At 36.8% G+C, this 20786-nt stretch overlaps 1 protein-coding gene across 5 annotated transcripts in view; it reads right to left on the bottom strand.

The window, feature by feature from the left end:
* Positions 1-20786, bottom strand: part of Scn9a (sodium voltage-gated channel alpha subunit 9) — a 218082-nt gene that overhangs the window by 123274 nt on the left and 74022 nt on the right. For 3 of the 5 annotated variants that reach the window (XM_008830879.2, XM_008830881.2, XM_008830882.2), the window contains 5 exons: positions 5859-6166; positions 3049-3167; positions 2657-2746; positions 1982-2110; positions 501-592 (listed from right to left, as the gene is read on the bottom strand). In XM_008830879.2, coding sequence (XP_008829101.1) covers positions 501-592; positions 1982-2110; positions 2657-2746; positions 3049-3167; positions 5859-6116 — 688 coding nt within the window. In that variant the 5' untranslated portion in view covers positions 6117-6166. Of the gene's footprint in view, positions 1-297; positions 390-500; positions 593-1981; positions 2111-2656; positions 2747-3048; positions 3168-5858; positions 6308-20786 lie in introns of those variants that run through there. The other 2 variants (XM_017797574.1, XM_008830883.2) reach the window with 2 other exon arrangements.

The raw sequence follows: 20786 nt of genomic DNA, 5'->3' as shown, positions 1-20786 counted from the left end.
AGTACATGGAAAGCGGTTCTGATTAATCGAAATTTTCCTTCCTGCATAAGCAAGTGGAAAGTCAGCCCTTAGGCAGGAGGAAGAATTTCAAATGGAGATGTAAGCCAAGTGGTCATCTTCATCCTCCAATACCCATGCAGCCGATTAAACTCAAGGGCTGACTTTTAATAACGATTGATCACAATCATTAAATCCAAAAGCAGAAGGAATGAAATTTGGTTAGAATTATAAAAGAGAATTGTTTTGTCTTTCCTTCAGAAGATCAAAGTCAGCCCTTGTGTTTAACCCCACTCTCACCTGGAATGACTGAAATTGTTTTCAGTGCTCGGAGAACTCTGAACGTTCTCAACGCTGAGACATTGCCCAGGTCCACAAACTCTGTCACATATCTGTAATAGGGAGTTTATACACAAACACAGTGACAACACACACACAGACAAAGGAAACTCCCAAACAGCTGGAGCTGAGTGGCCTAACGCTCCACACCAGTTACTTCTTACCTGGAATTACAGAAATAGTTTTCAAAGCTCTCAAGACTCTGAAAGTTCGAAGAGCTGAAACATTGCCTAGGTTTACAAATTCTGTTAAATACCTGTAGAATTAAATCAGAATTATTCAGAGTCTAGATAGAGTCTATAATACTTACCTGTGCCATTAATCAAGGTATTTTCTATGTTTGGAACTTCTTGTAAAAATATGTTGTTCTGCAAGGTTTTTGTCTTTTTTCTATCCTAACTAATTTAATCTAATTTACATGATTTGAATCATTTGATGAAATAAAAATATAAATATTATTTTACTGTGGTTCATATATTTAAATAATCAAATAATTAAATGCTTCCCTTGTTAGCTTATTGTAATAATGTAGATTTTTAATCTAACGTAAAACATTGGACGCAGCATGCTAAGTAAATAAGTCAGATACACAGACACACAAACACACTCCATGATTCCATTTATATAAAATACTCAGCAGAGGACATCTTCACAGGGCAAAAACAAGATAGTGTTTTCAAGACACTGGAGGAATCGGAATAGGTAGGACTGCTAATCAATGAAGGGCTTCATTTTAGAATGAGGAAAATATTCTCAATTTAGATAGTGGTGGTGGTTGTACAAGTTTGTGGCTATACCAGAAAACACTGAGTTGGTATTTCAAGTGATGCATTTCATGATATGTGAATTGTAACAAGAGAAAAAATAGAGCCTTGAGAAGAGTAACCCACACTGCCACAAAACATTCTTGTCCATAGGAAGCAACGAGTTACATATCAATAGGTAGAAATCTGATGGCCAAGAGGAGGGGAGACATGAGGAAATCAGAGACTGGAAATACTAAGACCCTTTGGATTTGCCTCAATGGCTCAAATAAATATGATTTTCTTCTATAATTCTAAAATGACAGAGGAAATTGTATAGGTTTGAGACTTTAGAAAAAGGTTTCTGGCAAATACATTTGCAAAAAAATACAATATGAATAAACCAAAATTATATTGAAAGTAGACATAGATATTGTAACATCCATACAGTGCATTAATGCAGTATATAGTGACAGTTCATGTAATAATTTTATATTTTAATATATTTACTAGTTCTTCAACAATACAAGTTTATAAAAGAAGATCTTTGCACTTGTAATTAAAGGCCTTAGTTTTTAATGGGTACATATGAGTGTTTCTTATAGATGTTTTAGTTTTTTAAAAAAACTTAGGAAAAGTATATTATGTGCCTCATTAACACTGTATACATACATATATAGAATATATCTACTCAAGTGATCAGCAGGGAGAAAGATAATCTTTATATAACACATTTTTGAGTGAAACTTGATATTTGATGGTAAATGCTTTTATACAACTTTACTTTGCTTTAAAAATAACTGTTATATGCAAGAAAGTTGTTACCCCAAAGTTGTTCTTACTGGAATGCTATTCTGAGACTTTCATGAATTGCCAGTTCAAAAAAAACTGAGAATACTCACGCAAAAACAATGACAACAAAATCCAGCCAGTTCCACGGGTCACGGAGGAAAGTGAATTCTCCTACGCAGAAGCCTCTTGCAAGGATTTTTATAAGTGATTCAAAAGTATATATTCCAGTAAAAGTGTATCTAAATGAAAGAATCCATGGGACTATTAGGTGAAAATGAATACAACTCATGAAAATCTTTACAATTATTTTCTCTGATTAAGCAAAGGAAGGCATCTCCTGGAGGCCACTGTTAGTGTATGGACCCATTCTAACTGTTAGAATGCACAACACTGAAGGTCTTTCCAGGAAATTTTAAAATGTTCTTATCAGAGACATTCAAGAAGGCAGAGGTACTTAAAATAACTGAGAACACAGGTTTTAGATTCACCTAGAAAATTCTTACATTGCTTCTAAGAAAAATCTAGGCAGTACTAAGAAGTATGTATCATGTTTATGAACAGGGATGGAGATCTGATGAGTTCACTCTTCCCAAAACACTGTAACATCTAATTAATCAAATCTATTCCCACTGGATTAACCCCAGAGAGGAAAGAAAAAACAGAAAGAAAATTGCAGGCATAGGAAGAGACCCTACAGTTTTTATAGAAACAGTAAGCTTCTTGGTAGGAAAAACGATGAAAATGGTGATCTACCACGACATGAAAATGTACTAATACACACTTACTCGACATTTTTGGTCCAGTCCGGAGGGCTGCTCAAGGTCATGAATATGCAGTTTGTCAGAATAGTGCACATGATCAGCATGCTGAATAAAGTAGCTTCGAGTCAAGGAAGATGGGACACCAGAACAGGAACTTCAAAGATTTGACAATGTTTGGTGGAAATGCAAGCAACTTTTCTTTAGAAAATAATCTAAATGAATGTATAGAGTACTTTTTTGGCTCTTTGAACAAAAGTAATATCTCCTAAATTGCTAATAAGATTATTCTCTCAATCTCTTTTGATGATAATTCATATTGAAATTGATAAGGATCATTCCTGTGTAGAAGAACACATATCTACACATATCTGCACAGAAACAAAAACAGGTACTGCTTCAGGTAATGGAAAGGATATGAATGCACTAAAATCTTAATAGATATTCTTCTTAGAGGACTGAAGGGGGACAGCATGTATAAAGCAGGTGTGGCATTGAAACGGAAGATTGCTTTGCCTTTGTTCAACACTATGAAAGTCTGCAGGAGGAAAAAGAAAGCAGGATGAGGTAAGAAGCCAGTCTAGCTTGTCACTCGCAGCAGTTTACAATTCCGTGTTGAAGGAACTCGGCAAACGGACTCAGGCAATGTGGTTCCAATGCCATTGATGCAGCTGTCAGTAACTTTGGCCAAAGAACTCCAAGCCATTTCTTTTCAATAAATTAAGAATTGAGTTATTTATAAGTAAATATTCCTTGTGGGTATGCCCACATTTTTTGACATTGTGGCATGTCATTGTCATTTAAAAAGCTCATGCTCAAGTATTCCACAATAGAATTACAAAAAAAATCACAATGCTTTAAATGTTTTTGATTATGTATTGGGCAGCTCTCATATCTACCCTCAGCCACAGGTGGCCCACAGGCAGTGACTGGACATGCCTAGGAGTTTCTGAAGTATGATGACTTCTCTTTGTTAGTAGTAATCACTTGCTACTAAAATTGCTTTTAAATACTTTTCCATTTTCTGTTACATTGCATTTTAAGCAAACTGGGTGGAAATGAGCTCTCTCTGATTTTTACCATAACACCTGGAGAATTTTAAAAACTTGCTGAGAATTTCCATGGTTAATAGCAAGTGAGTTTTTAAAAAAATATTTTCACAACTTATGGAATGACAGAATTGGACATATCCTTCCTTTTCTCTCTGTGTGTGCAGATGTATGTGTGTGCTGATTTGCATGCACATATGTGTGCACATAGAGGTAAGGGGACAATTTCAAGCTCCATTGCTTAAATACCTTCCACCTTGTTTTTGAGATGAGGTCTGCACTGGTCTGGATTTCCCAGATTCTGCTAGTTTGGCTGGTTAGTGAACTCCATGAAATCTACCTATGTCTGGTTCTCTGGTGCTAGGATCATAAACACATGCCACCATGTTTTCTTTTTAGTGTGAATTCTTGGGATGAAACTCATGTCCTTGTCCTTGCTGAACAAGAACTTAACCAGCTGAGCTATGTCCCCAGCCTGGAAATATCCTTCAAATTACTCAATTCAGTTCCCATATTTTAGTTGTAATACTATAATTTTTTTTAAAGAGCTTGCTTGCTAATAGCCATGGAAATTAAAAAATAATCTTTGTGTAACTAAATATATTGTTTTGGCCAATGTGCAAGGAGTGACAGTCTCTAAAGGAGTAAAGTCTCTTTAGTACTGTGTTAAACAAACAAATAATAATAATCACAAATTATTAAAATAGCACAAGGCTTGGCTAAGAAGTCAGAAAGGCTAAATTTAAATCACATCAGGAGTTTCTCCAGTTAGAAGGCAAAATTCTTGTGTTATCTAGAAGGAACTGATGTTTTCTTCTGCTATCTTGTTAAATCTGTGTTCTATATGTTTATAAACAGGTTTTCAATAATAAACCTCTACCACCAAATTGGGGAGACAAGTTCATGAATATGGTTTTTAGTTGTATATGAAAGTGTTCCTTTAAGAAAACAAATTAAAATATATTTTTAGGTATCCATACATTTATGCTCTCTTTTACTTTAATAGTTATGTCTAAATATAACTCAATATCAAATCTACTTTTACACTGAAAATTAAAAATTCATTTTAAAATCAATACCTACTGTCTGAGGTTTTATCTCAACAAACTGGGCTTTCTACAAATGTCTAGTGAGAAACTATGACATAAAAGGCAAAGAAAGGTGTCTGAACTGAAATGAACATCACAATTATACAGTCTTAGCAAGATCAAATAATGTTGTAACTGAAAGAAAATTAAAAACAATGACTCTAGTGTTTTAAGATTTAAATTAGCAATCTTCATTTGCATCAAAACTTTCAAAGCTTTAAAAATTTACACAAGCCAGTATTAAATATAACCATGAAAAGGACAGGGAGATGGCTCAGTGGGTAAAGGCACCTCCTGCCAAGCTTGCCTGATGTTGATTCCCTCGACTCACATGGTAGAATGAGAGAGCAAACTTCTGTGTTAGTTTTGTTACCTTGACTAAAACTAGAATCACCCTGGAAGAGGGACCCTCAACTGAGGAATTTCCTCCATTAGACTGGCCTGTGTGCATTTTTATGATTGCTAATTGATGCTGGAGGGGCCAGCATCCTGTGGGCAGTTGTTGCTCCAGGGCAGTTGGGCCTGGGCTGTATACGAAAAGTAACTAAATAAGCCAGAGAAAACAAGCCAGTAAGCAGCCTTTGCCTATAGTCTCTGCTTCAGTTCCTGCCTCAGTTTCCCTTAATGATGGACTGCCACTGGAATGTAAGCCAAATAAACCTTTTCCTCCCCAAATTGCTTTTGATGATGATGTTTATCACACCAACACAACCAAACTAAAACACTCATTAAATTGTTCACTGACCTCTATATATGTGCACCCACCCCCACACATTTAATAAATGTAAAAAATTATAACCCTGATTATGAAACTTAGGGAGAAGTTTCATCATGTCATATCCCAAAAGGTAGAACATTCTATCGCATATTTGAAAGAGAATGTTAATCAAATTAGCATGTTAATGGCATTACCAGTTTTAATGAAATAATAGAAAGATATATATTCTGAACATTGTAATATACATTGAACTTAATATTACTCTTATGAAATGAGATCATTAAGTTTCACTATGTGTGTGTGTGCGTGTGTGTGTGTGTGTGTGTATGAAAGAAAGTCAACCAAAACCTACCAATGAGGTATCAAAAACTTACTTTTTTATCTGCATAGTATGGGTCCAAGTCCTCCAGGGGCTCTGACACCATTCCTGGGGGAATGTCTCCATAGATGAAGGGCAGCTGTTTGCCAGCTTCCAAGTCAGTGCTGGGCTTTGGACCTTCTTCATCATCATCTTTCTTTTCTTCTTTATGTTCTTTTGCTTTTCCTTCAGCAATCCGTTGTTCAATGAGGGCAAGGGACTGTTTTGTGAAGTGCACAAAGCTCTGAGGTCCTGGGGGAGGCAACATTGCCATCTTTTCATCCTGTATATTTTATTTCCCTTTTAGCTCCTTACCCGGGAGGCCTGTGTAGAAATAATGACATGAAAATGTAAATATATGACCTCTAGAAAAGACAAACGCTAGCAACAGGCTAGTGGAGTAGCTCCGTGGTTGTGATGGTAAAAACTGATTGCAAATTTGACAGGATCTAAAATCATCTAGGAGACAAGACTCTGAACATGCCTGTGAGGAAGTATCTAGATTAGGTTAGCCTCTGGAACTGACTGGGAGGGATTATCCAGATTAGATTACTTCAGGTGAGAACACCCTACCTGAACATGTACAGCACCATTCCCTGGGCTGGGGTCCAGGGCTACGTAAAAAGGGGAAAGCCAGCTGCACACAAGCGTACATCACGCTCTGCTGCCTGACTGTGACCACAATGTGACCAGCTGCTTCAAGATCCTGCTGCCATCATTTAATCACTGTGAGCCAGAATAAACCCTCCTTCCCACAAGTTTGCTTTTTGTCAGATATTTTGTCAGAGCAATAAGGAAAGTAACTAATGGTAAAATACTTGTCTAGCATGCACAAAGGCTTGGATTTAATCCCCAGCATTGCAAAAACAAACAAGTAAACAAACAACGAGATCACAGATTCCACAATAAGAGGCAATGTACTCATAAGATTATTATGAAATTGTGAAGTGACCCTTGTTTTTCAAGCAATATGTACCACTTATTTGCCATGCTTTCTAACCATCTTTGTTAAAATTTGTTGAATTTAACATATCACAATTCTAAAGTGAATTCAAATAGACAATTTCCTTAAGAAAAATATTTTAAATTAAATTATATTTTCTTTTCATCTGTATTCATTTTTGCAGTGAAACTCTCTGGTATAACCAATTACCAGAAATGTATGGTTTTGCAAGAAAAGTTTAAAATCAAGAGTAAAATTCTGAAATATAGTGATGTTTTTAAGATTTAAGAACAAACTCAGCTTTTGGGAAAATACTTTTTATTGGTTATGACATAATCAGTCTGCCATGGCACACAGCTTCCCATTTCCTTTCTAATCTGCTACCTCATCCTCATTTATAGAAAGTATTTTACCAAATACTAAATCTGAATATTTTATATTGTCAGGTATTTAGAGCTGTAAAAATAAAGAGGAAATACAGTGAACCTGTATTCAGAGGGGATACTGACCACACTGGTCAACACAGCAAGACAAACCTGGCCTCACTGTGGTAAAGGAGACTATGATTAGAAAATGTAGCTCTCACCATTCTTTCCACCTTTGTATAGAAACAGAGACAGAGGTACAGACATATGTCAGGAGAAGCCTCCAGGTAATAGAAGGTGGTAGATTGTACTTGTTTGGGCACAAAATTTCAACATTTCTGACATAAATTGCTGAAGTCCTCTCCCTTTCTCTATTCACTTGTCACAATGGAGAACTAAAAGACTTTGGCAGTAGGTAGACATTTAGCAAATTTTTATAAGAGAGAATGAACTAAAAGTCATACAGTGTTACATTTGGAAATAACACATTTCTATTTATAAATTCAGAATTATGGAGCTTTATAATCATGAACAAGGAAGAATGAGGTAAATCTACTCTGCTGAACAAGGGCACCTAATGTTATTTCTGCTTATGAAAAGAATTGGGATATAATTAGTTAGCTGCGTTGACATTGTTGGTTTTATTTGGTAAACAGAGCTTTATCACAAATCTGTCCACTTGATTCCAGAACTCACATTCAATTAATTTGAGAAGCAATACATAGAGAAAAATATCATGCATCGTATTCCCAGTCTCAACAGACTTTCAGTGTAGACCAACCTGGGCTCTTGGTGAAAACTGGCTGAATGACAATGATTCTGCTCTTTCTGAAGTGAATGGTAAGCTCTCCTGTTGCTCCTCTTCTAAGAATTATTTGACAAAAATGTAAATAGCACCCAAGAAACAGATATCTATCCTAATTTCCATTCTTCTAATATTCTCACCTTTCCCTCCTTCCTTTCACTGTGTCTCTCAGTTTCACTGTTTATTAATATCTTCAATTCATGAACATCTGAATCACCAAAGGCCATGAAAAAAGAGGGATGTGCGTGTGTGTCTGTGTGTGTGTCTGTGTCTGTGTGTCTGTGTTTGTGCTGAACAGATGTTCATAGTGCAAGAGATAATATTTTCTTGAAAGACAGCGAAAGGAGACATTCAGCACCTATTTAGCATCATGGTATGGGAAACTATATCTCAGAGATGCTGATGGAATTTTATCATCTAGATTGGGGAGGTGAGATTTCTGTTTGTTTTTCTAAATTAATAGTTGATATCTGCATTCCATTGAAAATTATAATACAGCAGTCTGGTGAGATAGCTGGGTGGCAGGGTCTTATGGGCAAGAGAACTGAAAATGGACTCAAATACTTTACCACACACAAGGATGCCAATGATGGGTTACGATTGCCCTATAGCTCTGTCTAGCTTCCCTTACTCTGTTGGATGACTAATTAAGTTATGTACATTTTCACCTCTGAGGTATCTAGTTTATAACTAGAAATTTCTCAGTAAATATTTAGATAGAAAAACAAAACTCAAAAATTCTAATGATGGAGCTGCGGTCCCCTCCTGTAAGTTGGAGTTGTGGTCCCCTACTGTGAACCTGGAGCTGTGGTTCCCTCCTGTAAACCTGAAGTTGTGGTCCCCTACTGTGAATTGGAACTGTGGTCCCTTCCTATGAGCTGGAGCTGAGGTCTCCCTCCATAAATCTGTAGCTGTGGTCCCCTGCTATGAGTCAAGGCTGTGGTCCCATCCCATGAGCTAGAGTTGTAGCTCCCTTCTGTGGGTCCCAGAGTTGTGGTCCCTTCCTGTCAGTTGGAGTTGTGGTTTCCACCTCTGAGCCAGAGTTGTGCCTTTCTGTGAATTGGAGCTGTGATTCCCCCTTACAAACTGAAGCTCTGGTCCCATCCCTTGAACCTGGAGCAGTGATCCCTTCTGTGATTTAGAGCCGTGGGCTTTGGTCCCCTCCAGTGAGGCTGGAGCTGTGGTCCCCCATGAGTCATAGTTCCACACTCCTCTGGTGGTGGGCTAATGGTGGAGAAGACTGGCAGATGTGGGAAGCAGTTTCAGTCTTCTCTGAGTGCCTTCATCCCCCAAAACTTCCTCTCCCTATATCTCAAGTTGTGCATGGCAGTGGCTTAGCCTCTGTGTTAGACTTATGATGGGGACAGGGGAGGTTTCTGTCATTTGCATTTTCTAGTCTTGGGAGGATTGATTCTCAAGAATAGAGTTCCCACCTCCCTTGATAGCCAGCTAAGGTATTGACTCAACACGTGGTGTGGGGCACCCAGGCCCTTATGTTAGACCTTTCCTACTCACAGGCACCAAGAGGTTTCCATCATGTTTCTCTTACTCTTCTACAGCCCCAGTGTACCTTCACCTGTGGCCTACAGAAAAAGTAAAGTACCTTATTGAACTCCTAGAGATAATAACATGAACATTAGACAGGAGTTGGGGAAGTTGGGGAATGAACATATTAAAAATAAATTGTATCCATGTATGAAATTCTCAAAAAAATTAAAAAAAATATTAATAAAGAAATAAAGATGTGTACTAAAAAAATCCAATGAAGATAAAATAGAATCTTAAAGGCCCCCAGAACCTTGCTCATATGAATGTACAGCAATGGTGACATCATGCACAAAAGACCCATGCAAACTCAAGTAGACAAAACCTAGCATAGAACTGGGGGAATGGGCAATAAACCCCAATCTCAGCTAAAGAACTATTAGACAGCTGTTTATTGCTGGGTGAGGAAGGGCTGATCTTTGTTAAGGGAGTGACTCTAGATAGGCTGACTACACCCTAGTGGATAGATTTGCACTGTGGAACATCAGGGAACACTAACTTGACTCAGTAGGTCTTAAGATAAATGACAAAATGCGTGAAATCTGGGGGAAGGGATGGCTATGGGAGAGGGGGAGGGTGTTAATGGGGAAGGGGGTATAAGGAGGATTAAGATGTTGTATATGAAATACACAAAAATTCAATAAAAATATATTTAAAATGAAGGTAAACACATACAATCTAAAAGTATAGAAGCCTTTAAAAATATGAAATGAAAGACACAATCTACAGAGGAAAGGAATATTGAGCCCTGATAATACTGAAAAGTGGAAGGAATCTAGAAAACTAAAGAAAATACAAAAGGAGTAGAGAGGTGGATAAGTGGTTAAGAGCACTGACAACTCTGGCAGAGGATCCCAGTTCAGTTCCCAGAACCAACATGGTGACTAGCAACCATTCCTAAGTGCATTTCCAGAGGATTCGACACCCTCTTCTGGCCTCTGTGGGCATGGCACACATATAGCATACCTATATACATGTAAAACTCTCAGACATAAGATAAAAACAAACAAATAAAAAACAATAAAGAAAATACATTAAAAATGACCAATGAGGAGCTGAGAGATGACTCACCATTAAGAGCACCAGATGCTCTTGCAAAGGACCCATGTTCAATTCCCAGTACCAATATGATGGGCTAACAACTGTCCATAATTCCAGTTCCAAGGGGAAATCCAATGCCCTCTTCTGACCTCTGTGGGCATTGCATCACACAGGTGCACTTACATGCAAGCAGGCAATAAACTAATATACATTATATAAAAATAACAATTTTTTAATTAAAAAAAATAAATAATAAAAAATAATAAAAAATAAAATAAAATCATAATATATCAGTGCAAGATTCAACAGAAACAAAATAACTATAAATATTCAAATATATAACAAACACTTGAGGCTACCTATGCCAAACATCACAAGTAGCCAAAGAAATAAAAACTAAAATAATCACAGGAAGCCAAATTTAGACTACTAAATTATGAAAAATATTAAAATAATAGGAATATGAGATGGTATCTGAGAAATACTTCCTCCATGTCTAAATTACATAAACAAGTAATGTATAAAATGTTCAGAGAGTTATTTTGCAATACTGAGAAAAAGTCTTAAACATGTTGATTGATTTTTGCTGCCAAATGATTTGTCTTCCGAGAATTTATCCAAAGCCAATCATGTCAAGTGTCTTCTAACAACTATAAAGGTGCTGATTGAAATGTTCTTATGTCACTGAAAACTATAATCAATATGAATTCAGAGTTTATTAAGTAAAAAAATTAAACATACAAGAAAACACTGAGCAACTTTTAAAGAGTGCTTTTTAGACTAATGTATGATAAACATGTTATAATGGATCATTGAAGGAATACCGTTTTCATGCACACACATATACACATGCATTAAAGTTTTAATTGTATAAAATAATATCTAAAATTAAATACACAACATATTTAATGAAAGTAATCCTTGGTTGTCAATTGCATATTATTCTTTAATTTTTTATTATACTTATTTATGTGTATATGTGTGTGTTTCCTTAATAAAATATCAAAATCATCATGCATGGTGTGTGTGTGGAGGTCAAAAACAATCTGCAGGAGTTAGTTATCTCTTTTCACCATGTGGGTGTGGGGGATCAAACTCAGGCAACCAACTTTACCCTCTGAACCATCTCACCAACCCAATTATGAATTATTCTTAATGGATTATTCATATTAATTTCTTCATACTTTTGTTTAAGATTTTATGCCATAAAATACCATATTTTTATATCAAAGTGACATATACTTTGTAAAGAAGTGCTTAATCTAATCTCATATTTTTTTCATTTAGTAAAACAAATATTACCAAGTTTAACTAGGATTTTTAATAAAAAGGTCACCTGAGTGAAATCACAGTATTACCTACAAAGGTAGTACTTTTGTGTTTCATGACTATTTTGCCCATTAACCCTTAAAGGAAACAGGCAATTGCTGGAAAGAAAACCTAAATGGGCTGGAGAGATGGTTCAGTTTTTAAGAGCCCTGGTTGCTCTTTTGGAAGACCTGGGCTCAAATCCCAGCACCCACATAGTGGCTAACAACTGTCTATAACTTCAGTTCCAGGGGATCTGATTCCCTCTTCTGTTCTTTGTGAGCACTGCATAACACAGGTACACTTATATACATGCAGGCATAACACACATTAATTAATTGATTAATCAATTAATCAATTAATTAAACGTAACAACAAAAAAGAAAATCTAAATAAATATGGTATCTTGGTTCCTAGGACTTCCAACAGTTGAAATAAATATGGAAATATTCTGAAGTATTTTTTATTATATCACCATAATTTATGACTGTCCATCCAACCATTGTTTTTTGTTGTTGTTGTTGTTGTTCATATATATTTCTAGTTGACTAATTCTAGTTTGTAATTTATAATAATGATCTTTTTCAATGGTGCTATCACCCTTTAGCTTCTGTATGCCCAATGCAGTGAAAACAATGATGAACACTGAGGAGCAGTTTCACGAGATCACTGAAAACCAAAGGAAGAAACCCGACCGTTCATGATCCTAAAGAGCAAAAAGCAGATAAGTTGATGAGAGGAGGAGATGGACTCCAGAGCCACAGTGCACAGCACTTACTTGACAAGGTTGGAAAAGAGAAATCATAGTTGGAAAGAAAATCAGAAAGCAAGTTGATTAACCAAGGATTATCTAGTTAATGCTGTTTCAGGACACACTTTCTGCTATCCTCCCCCCTATAGCCAACTATGAGGCAATGTGCTATATCCCTAGACAACACTGAAAAATTTCAAAATGAACTAAGCTGAAGTAGTTGGATGTCAATATTTCTATTGGAGCTAGAAGCCGGCTGGAGTCCAGAGAAAGGTGGCCTATTGCTGGATTCTCCTTGCCTTGCCCATACATCCTAAAATTCAGCTAGCCTATCAGGATTCCAGACATGTAAACAGAGCTTGAAACCATCCCTCCCTTTGAAAGAAGGAGTTACTTCAAAAATAAACCTACATATAGCAAAGCAACCCTCTATAACAGGAATCTACTCTTTTCTTTGTATTAGGAAACAAATGATAGACTGGTACACAAGGACTTCCAAACATAACACTGGAGGAACAAGTGATTGTATCAAACTCTTAACTCTAGACAAAAAGGAAGCATGAGGGAAGATTATAGCTATTAAGAAAGATAAAATTGGTATTACTTAAGAAATTTAAGGGGCTAGACAATCTATTACAAAAAAGAATAGACAGCCCACAAGAGCAAGAATGCAATTCTTGGAAACTTAAGGCACAGTGGTTTGTAGGAATGATTTTATAATATGAACATAATCTGATATAAAGACATTTACCTAATCTTGCAGTCAAACGTTACAGTCTATAATGTTAACAATCTCCATCTGAGGACTTTCTCTCTGGGGTACTAAGCAATGTCTATCCTCTCATAAGCTTCTAATGACAAACTAAAGTTTGATTTCACCACAGTGAACAATAAATAAATAGTGTCAATTAAGTTAAAGTCAGACTTTGTTTTGAGTAGCTAAAAATAAGCCATAATAAGAAGAATTTGACTAGTAATACCAGAATCAATAATATCTGGGAGAACAAATTTCTTTTGTGGTCAAAGTAAAGTTTCAATAGACTGTTTCCTGAAAAGAAATAGTTTAGAATTCCAATTACCTTTCAAGTGCACATTCCTGGAAAGTTTAAAAGCTTCCAGAAACCAGATAGTACTATAAAGAAATGACTATCAGATTGTCATTAGCAGTTCCACAACTAATTTCCATACTTTAACATATGAAGAGAAATAGTCTGAATCAAAGTCAACTATACTGCCTCTTACCAGTATTATGGTAAACATAACATATTTTGAGTATAAATAAGTAAAAGTATGGATTATTTTATGACACACTATTTAGAAATGTATTTACTTTGCTAAAAGATAATTTTCACTTTATATGATTTTCTAATTTCTTTTTAATTCTGAATTATTGTAAAATATTAAAAATAGGGTTCAATTTATTTTTATCAATATAAAATAAATGAAAACACATCAAAAGAATCCAGATGTACCTGAACATACATGCATTAGTCACAGAAAAATCCACATTGGTGTCAGAAGCTCTCAGATGAGGTATCCTCTTAACCTGCCCTGTCACAGTGCTGCCTCCACATTTTTTTGAGCTGTCAACTCTCTCTATGTAGACAGTGTTCTCTCTTTATATGACAGCTTCCTAAACTGAAAAATGGGGTTAATAATCACTACCTCAAAAAACGTATTTTAATTGGAATAGAAACGTGTGTAAACTATGTAACAGTGTTTGTCAGAGCAGGTATGAGCAGAGCTCTTTGCTCTTCGCATTTTACTTCTCTGTTTAAATTTCTTTCTTAGGCCAATTAAATTATGCTTCTATCATTAAAACCTACTAATCACGTTAAACTTGAAACAACTTTACTTTATATAATCTCATGCTTTTTTATTATTTTATTTTATTCTTTCTTTCTTTCTTTCTTTCTTTCTTTCTTTCTTTCTTTCTTTCTTTCTTTCTTTCTTTAAGTGTATGAGTGTATTGCCTGATTGTATGTAGGTGTACCATGTCATATAATGCCCACAGAGGTCAGCAGAACTCGTCAGATTCCCTGGAACTGGAGTTTTGGACAGTTTTGTGCTGCCATGTGGGTGCTGGGAATAAAATCCAGGTCCTTTTAAGAACAGCCAGTGATCTTAACTGCTGAACCACCTCTCCAGCCCCACAAGCTTATCCTTTTAAATATTAAACATTTTACATCTATGCAAAATACATAACACAGATGTGATTTAATATCATAATCCAAGAGCAAGTATTGGAGCTACAAAGTAAGTTTTGAATCGTGGCTTCACCACTTACTAGCTCTGTGAACTTGAACATTCCAAAAAGACAACTACTTTCTTAGTTTGCTTCAATATATATATTTTTATTGAATTTTGTGCATTTCATACAAAACATTACTTATCTTTATAACACTTCCCCCATCCCCACCTCCCATAGCCTTCCCCATTAGATTACATGGATCCTGTCATACACACACACACACACACACACACACACACACACACGTGTGTGTGTGTGTGTGTGTGTGTGTCTGTATGGCAATTGAGTAAAGCTTGTGTACTCACATGTCCCTTGGTGTGAGTTATGAGTTAATTCACTGGAGTTTAGTCAGCCTATCAGGAGTCACTCCCTTAAAGAAGGTCAACTCTCCCTCACAGAGCAATAATCAGCTTCCAGTAGTTTTGGGCTAAGGTTAAACTCTGCTGCGCATTTACCCAGTTCTATGCTGGGTTTTTGTTTGCTTGAGTTTGCATGGGTCTTGTGCATGCTGACACCACTACTCTAAGTTCCTATGAACAAGTTTCCAGGGGCCTGGAATACTGTTTTCCTTATGAGTTCTATAACCGGTCACACACAGAGAATAGGTATCTGAGAGATGCCCAGCCCTAAGTGACACATCTCCAGTGGAACCTCTACACCTAAGACTCATGGAACACAGCAGAACAGGAGATAGAGAGAATACTAATGCATCTCTCAACTGTCACCAGCAAATTTTCCTCATGCAACAGAATAAGATACACACAGAAGGCCACAACTAGCCAAAGTGTAAACTTCTTTTTTTCCAAAATGCTGCAGAAGTATTCAGATTACCAGTTACTTCATAAAATGTCATGTTAGACAGAATATTGATCACTGAGATGCTGCCATATTGTTTGTTCAAGTAAATTCCCATTATTTTACCTTTGTTATTTTGAACCTTATTTGAAGACATGAAAAATATTGTTAATTAGACCAAATTATATGGTTCAGGAAAGTCATTAAGATTTTTGGCTCTTTATAAAGAATTTAATCAATATTTCTGAACTCAAAAGAAAATGAATTCCAACAGTTGGTTTATCTTCTGAGAAGCATTTAAGTATCATTAATAGAGTCTCCTTCAGGAAGAGAAATATCTCAAGCCTCTTGAGAGTTGGAGGGACCCTGATGCCTGGAACGGCTCTGTACACACAGCTCTGAAAACCCATCAGGAGTCACACAGCAGAGGCAGGTATCAGGAACTTACAGAATTTGTTTAGTTTCCAGGATGCCCTGAAAACTCCCTATATAGAGAACACCCATGGGAGGGTGCCCTTAGGTATTGAGAGTCCAGATCCTGACTTTCTCAGAAGTGAATTCTCATACCAATTCTTACCCCAGTGACTGAATAGGAAGAATGTGAGCTGTTCCCACCCATTATCACAGCTAGAAAACGTTTTACTGGCCTCCAATGTCCTTTTGACCATGTAAAATGAACCACATAATGTAGAAACCTACATTATAATAACCAAATGATTTGTTAGCATCAGAGTAACAACTCAATTGAGGTTCAGGCAGTATGTATTCATATTATGTCCATATAATTTGATTAAATTCTGATTTTGTCATGAATATTGTCAGAAATATGTCTTACATATAATATATATTAAGGTGGAATTACTATTTTTAAGCCTTTCTCATGGAATTTAAGCAGGGTTTTATTTGAGAGCTTTCAGTATTTTGAGTCTCTTTAATTACAGTTTTAGTACAAAGACACAAGAAATCATTAATTTCAAGTAGTAATGAATAGTTATTAGTTTACAAAGACATCATAATTTCATACTATTTAATATTCCCCCACTGAGTCTTCTGCTTGTGGTAACTTAATTTCATTTATATTAAAACCAGTCCCATAAACCATATTGAAAGTCTTTCAAAATCTGGAAATAACTGGTTCTGATCCAAATTATTTAAATCAGTGGAAAATGCAAAATTAAGTGAAATAAATCTGTTCATTGACACTCACTATTGCCAAATGAAAAGCTGCTTGGAAAATGTCACTTCTTAGGAAAAAGTTATGTTCTTACACAGATAAAAATTTTTTACTACATATTTTTTATTGAATTTCTGTGTTTTATAAATAGAACTTAATCAAATTTAGACCCCCCTCCCCCACCCACACCCCCTATAGCTCCTCCCCGCACTGGATTTCGTGCATTCTGTCATATATGTTAAGTCCTATCTGGTCAAGCATTTGTACCCAGATGTCCTTTGTGTAAGTTCATCCATGGAGTCTAGTCATCCTAACTAGAGATCATAAAGATTACTCTTCCTCACCCAGCAGTAATCAGTTGTCAACAGATCCTAAGCTAGGGTTGGGCCTGCCTCCCATTTTCCTCATTCTATGCTGAGATTTTGTCTATTTGAGGCTGCATGGGTCTTGCACATGCTGTCACCATTGTTGTACCATGCACACAGAAGGCCAAAACTAGCTAAGTTTAAGAGAATAAGAGACTGTAGAGTGCATGTCCCTGGATAGAACTCCTTTATTATACCTCACCCACCCATGCCTCAAGAATCATTGTGGAAGAAGGGTGGAAAGGCTGTAAGAGCCAGGGATGGTTGCATGAACACAAGGAGTTTTCAGGCCACTTGGGAACTTGCTCACAGGTAAAAGTTTGACTAAGGTACCATTTATTTTGAAAGCATTTTTTTCTTTTCTTTTTCAATAAATAACTTTATTGAATTTTTGTGTATCTCATACAATACATCTTAATCAACCCTCCCAGCTCCCTCCTAGCCTCAGTACTGGACCATTTCTTGTTTTGGAATCGCAGACTCCTGTACTGACCTCTAGGCCCAGAGCTACCATTGCTTCCTGATCCTTTGTATTCAAACAAACCCAGTTCCTCCCAGTAGTTCCCAGGAGACCTCTGGGCCTGGTCCCACCCTTACCTCCCTTTGCATCCCTGGGTGGCACATCCACCAGTTTCCCAGTGCTAGTATCTTTGCTTGGTGGGCCCCGCAGCCCACCATGCCTTGACTTCCCCAGCCTCATTCACTCTCCCAGCTCCCCTCCTAGCCTGGGTAATGGCCTATTTCTTGCCTTGGCACCCCAGATCCCTGGACGGACCTTTTGGCCCAGAATCCACACTACTTCCTGATCTTTGCATCCCAACCAACCCATTTCCTCCCAATAGTCCCCAGGAGCCCTCCAGGCCTCTTCCTGTGCCCACCTCCCTTTACATCCCTGGGTGGCACAGCCACCAGCTTCCTGAGACCAGCATATTTCCTGGGCCCTGCACCCAGGCCAGCACAGCCCCCAAATTTCCAAAGTCAGCATCTTTCCTGGAGGGATCCAGACCTTAGGAGAAAGCCTGAGAGCATCTGATCCTCATCTGACTTGGGCCTCTGTGAAAACTCCTGAAGATGAAAGCAATTTGGTCACTCAAATATAAAATCAAAAGAGAGAACCTGAAGCCTAGACCAACCACATTTTCATGCCCAACAAGTAAATCAAAAAGGCACATAAAGTTTACAAAAAGAAGCAGAACTAAACTCAATGAAGAAAGGTTTGAGTTTCACACAAGAATCAGAAACTACAAAAGAAACTCACATGTCAAAGTCTAAAAGAAAAAATAATAACATGAAAAACCAAAATAATATATCCCCACCAAGTACCAATAGTCCTCTAGGGGATTACAATGAGAACCCCCTAGAGATAACACAGGGCATGGAACTGAAAAGAAAAATTATAAACATGATAAAAGAATTCAGTGAATTTTTTTTTTTTTTTGTCTTTTTGAGAAAGGGTCTCCTTGTAGCCCCAGCTGTCCTGGAACTTGCTATGTAGACCAAGGCTGGCCTTGAACTCACAAAGATCCTCCTGCCTCTGCCTCCTAAGTGCTGGGATTAAAGGCATGCACCACCAAGCCCGGCTGAATTCAATGAATTTACAGAACACACACAAAAAGAACAAAGAACTGAAGGAAGATTGGAATAAACTTCTGAATGAATTCAGAAAAGAGCTAGAAATACTGAAGAATACTCAGGCTGAAATGAAGAAGGAAGTGAAACACTCAGTAAACCAATTAGAAATGACAGGAGAAAGCCTCACCAATAGGATGAATGAAATGGAAAAGAGAATATCAAGACTGGAAGATAAAGTGGAGGAATTAGGCTACTGAAACAAAGGTTATGAAAAATTTAAGAAAACACAAGAATGGAATATGCAGGAATTGTGTGACACCATAAAAAGACCAAACTTACGAATCATAGGCATATAGGAAGGAGGAGAATCTCAAGATAATGGTATGGACCAGATCTTCAATAAGATTGTATAAGAAGGGCTGGAGAGATGGCACAGTGGTTAAGAACACTGGTTGTTCTTGCAGAACAAACCCGGGTTTGAATGCCAGCACCCACATGGCAGCTAACAACTGTCTGTAACTCCAGTCCCAGGTGATCCGACAGCTTCTTCTGACCTCTGAAGGCATTGCATGACAAGGGTGCACTTACCTACACGTAGGAGGGCATTGCATGACATGTGTGCACTTAGCTACATGCAGGCAATACATGCATACACATAAAATAAAAAATAATAAATAAAAATTTTAAAAAGTTAAAAACAAAGATTGTATAAGAAAATTTCCCAAAATTAAAGAAAGACATACCCATACAAATACAAGAAGGTATAGAACACCAAATAGACAGGTCCAGAAAAACTCTCCATGGCACATCATAGTAAAACACTAAATGTACAGAACAAAGAGACAATAGAGAAAGCTGCAAAAGAGAAACAACAAGTCAAATATAAAGGAACACCTATCAGGATTATAGCTTACTTTTCAGTGCAAGCTATAAAAGCCAGAAGAACCTAGACCAAAGTATTCCCAGTTCTAAATGACCACAGATGCCAACCCAGATTACCCAGCCAAAATGTCTATTATAGTGGAAGGTGAAAGAAAAGTCTTTGATGACGTAAATAGGCTGAAAGAATTCATGTCCACAAAACCAGCCCTTCAGGAAATTCTGGAAGCAATATAAAGAGCTGAAGAAAGGAATGACTATACCCAAGGGGTTACAGAAAGCAACTTAAGGTATAACTGTAGAAATGCACAGCTATATCAAGAATGTGGACAGAAATAAAAATGACAGGATTCAATACACATTTTTCACTGATAACTTTAAATATCAATGGACTGAAATCCCTAGTCAAAAGACATAGACCAGTTGACTAGAATAAGAAACAAGCCCATCTTTTTGTGGTCTGGAAGAAATTCATCTCACTTTCAAGGACAGGCACTACCTTAAGGTGAAAGGATGGATAAAAAAATACCAAGCGAATGGTACTAAGAAAAAAGGAGGCATTGCAATTCTAATATCTGATAATAGACTTTAAACTAAAACAAATCAGAAGAGGAAAAAGTGAGCCACTTCATTCTGATCAAAGGAACAATAAACCAAGAAGATATCACAATCAAGAACATATATTCACCAAACTCTGGCGCACCCAACTTCATAAAAACAGTACTACAGGACTTTAAGACCCAGATTAATCCCAACTCATTAATAGTAGGGGACTTCAATACCACATTGTCTTCATTAGATAGGTCAACAGGACAGAGAATTAACAAAAAGACATCTGAATTAAACAATACCATATGTCAAATGGACCTAAGAGACATCTACCAAATACTCCACCCAAGGACCAAAGAATATACTTTCTATTCAATGCCTCACGGAACCTTCTCCAAAATTGACCATATACTGGGGTACAAAACAAACCTCAACAAATAAAAAAAGACTGAAATAATTTCATGCATTCTATCAGACCATGATGCAATAAAGCTTAAAATCAACACTGGAAGAAACCCTAGAAACCACATCAACACATGGATATTAAACAACACACTCCTGAATGATGAATGGGTCAAAGGAGAAATTAAGAAAGAAATAA

Source organism: Nannospalax galili, unplaced genomic scaffold (genome assembly GCF_000622305.1).
Source record: "Nannospalax galili isolate Female #2095 unplaced genomic scaffold, S.galili_v1.0 scaffold514, whole genome shotgun sequence".
NCBI classification, from domain to species: Eukaryota; Metazoa; Chordata; class Mammalia; order Rodentia; family Spalacidae; genus Nannospalax; species Nannospalax galili.
This window is presented reverse-complemented; position numbering and strand designations above follow the sequence as displayed.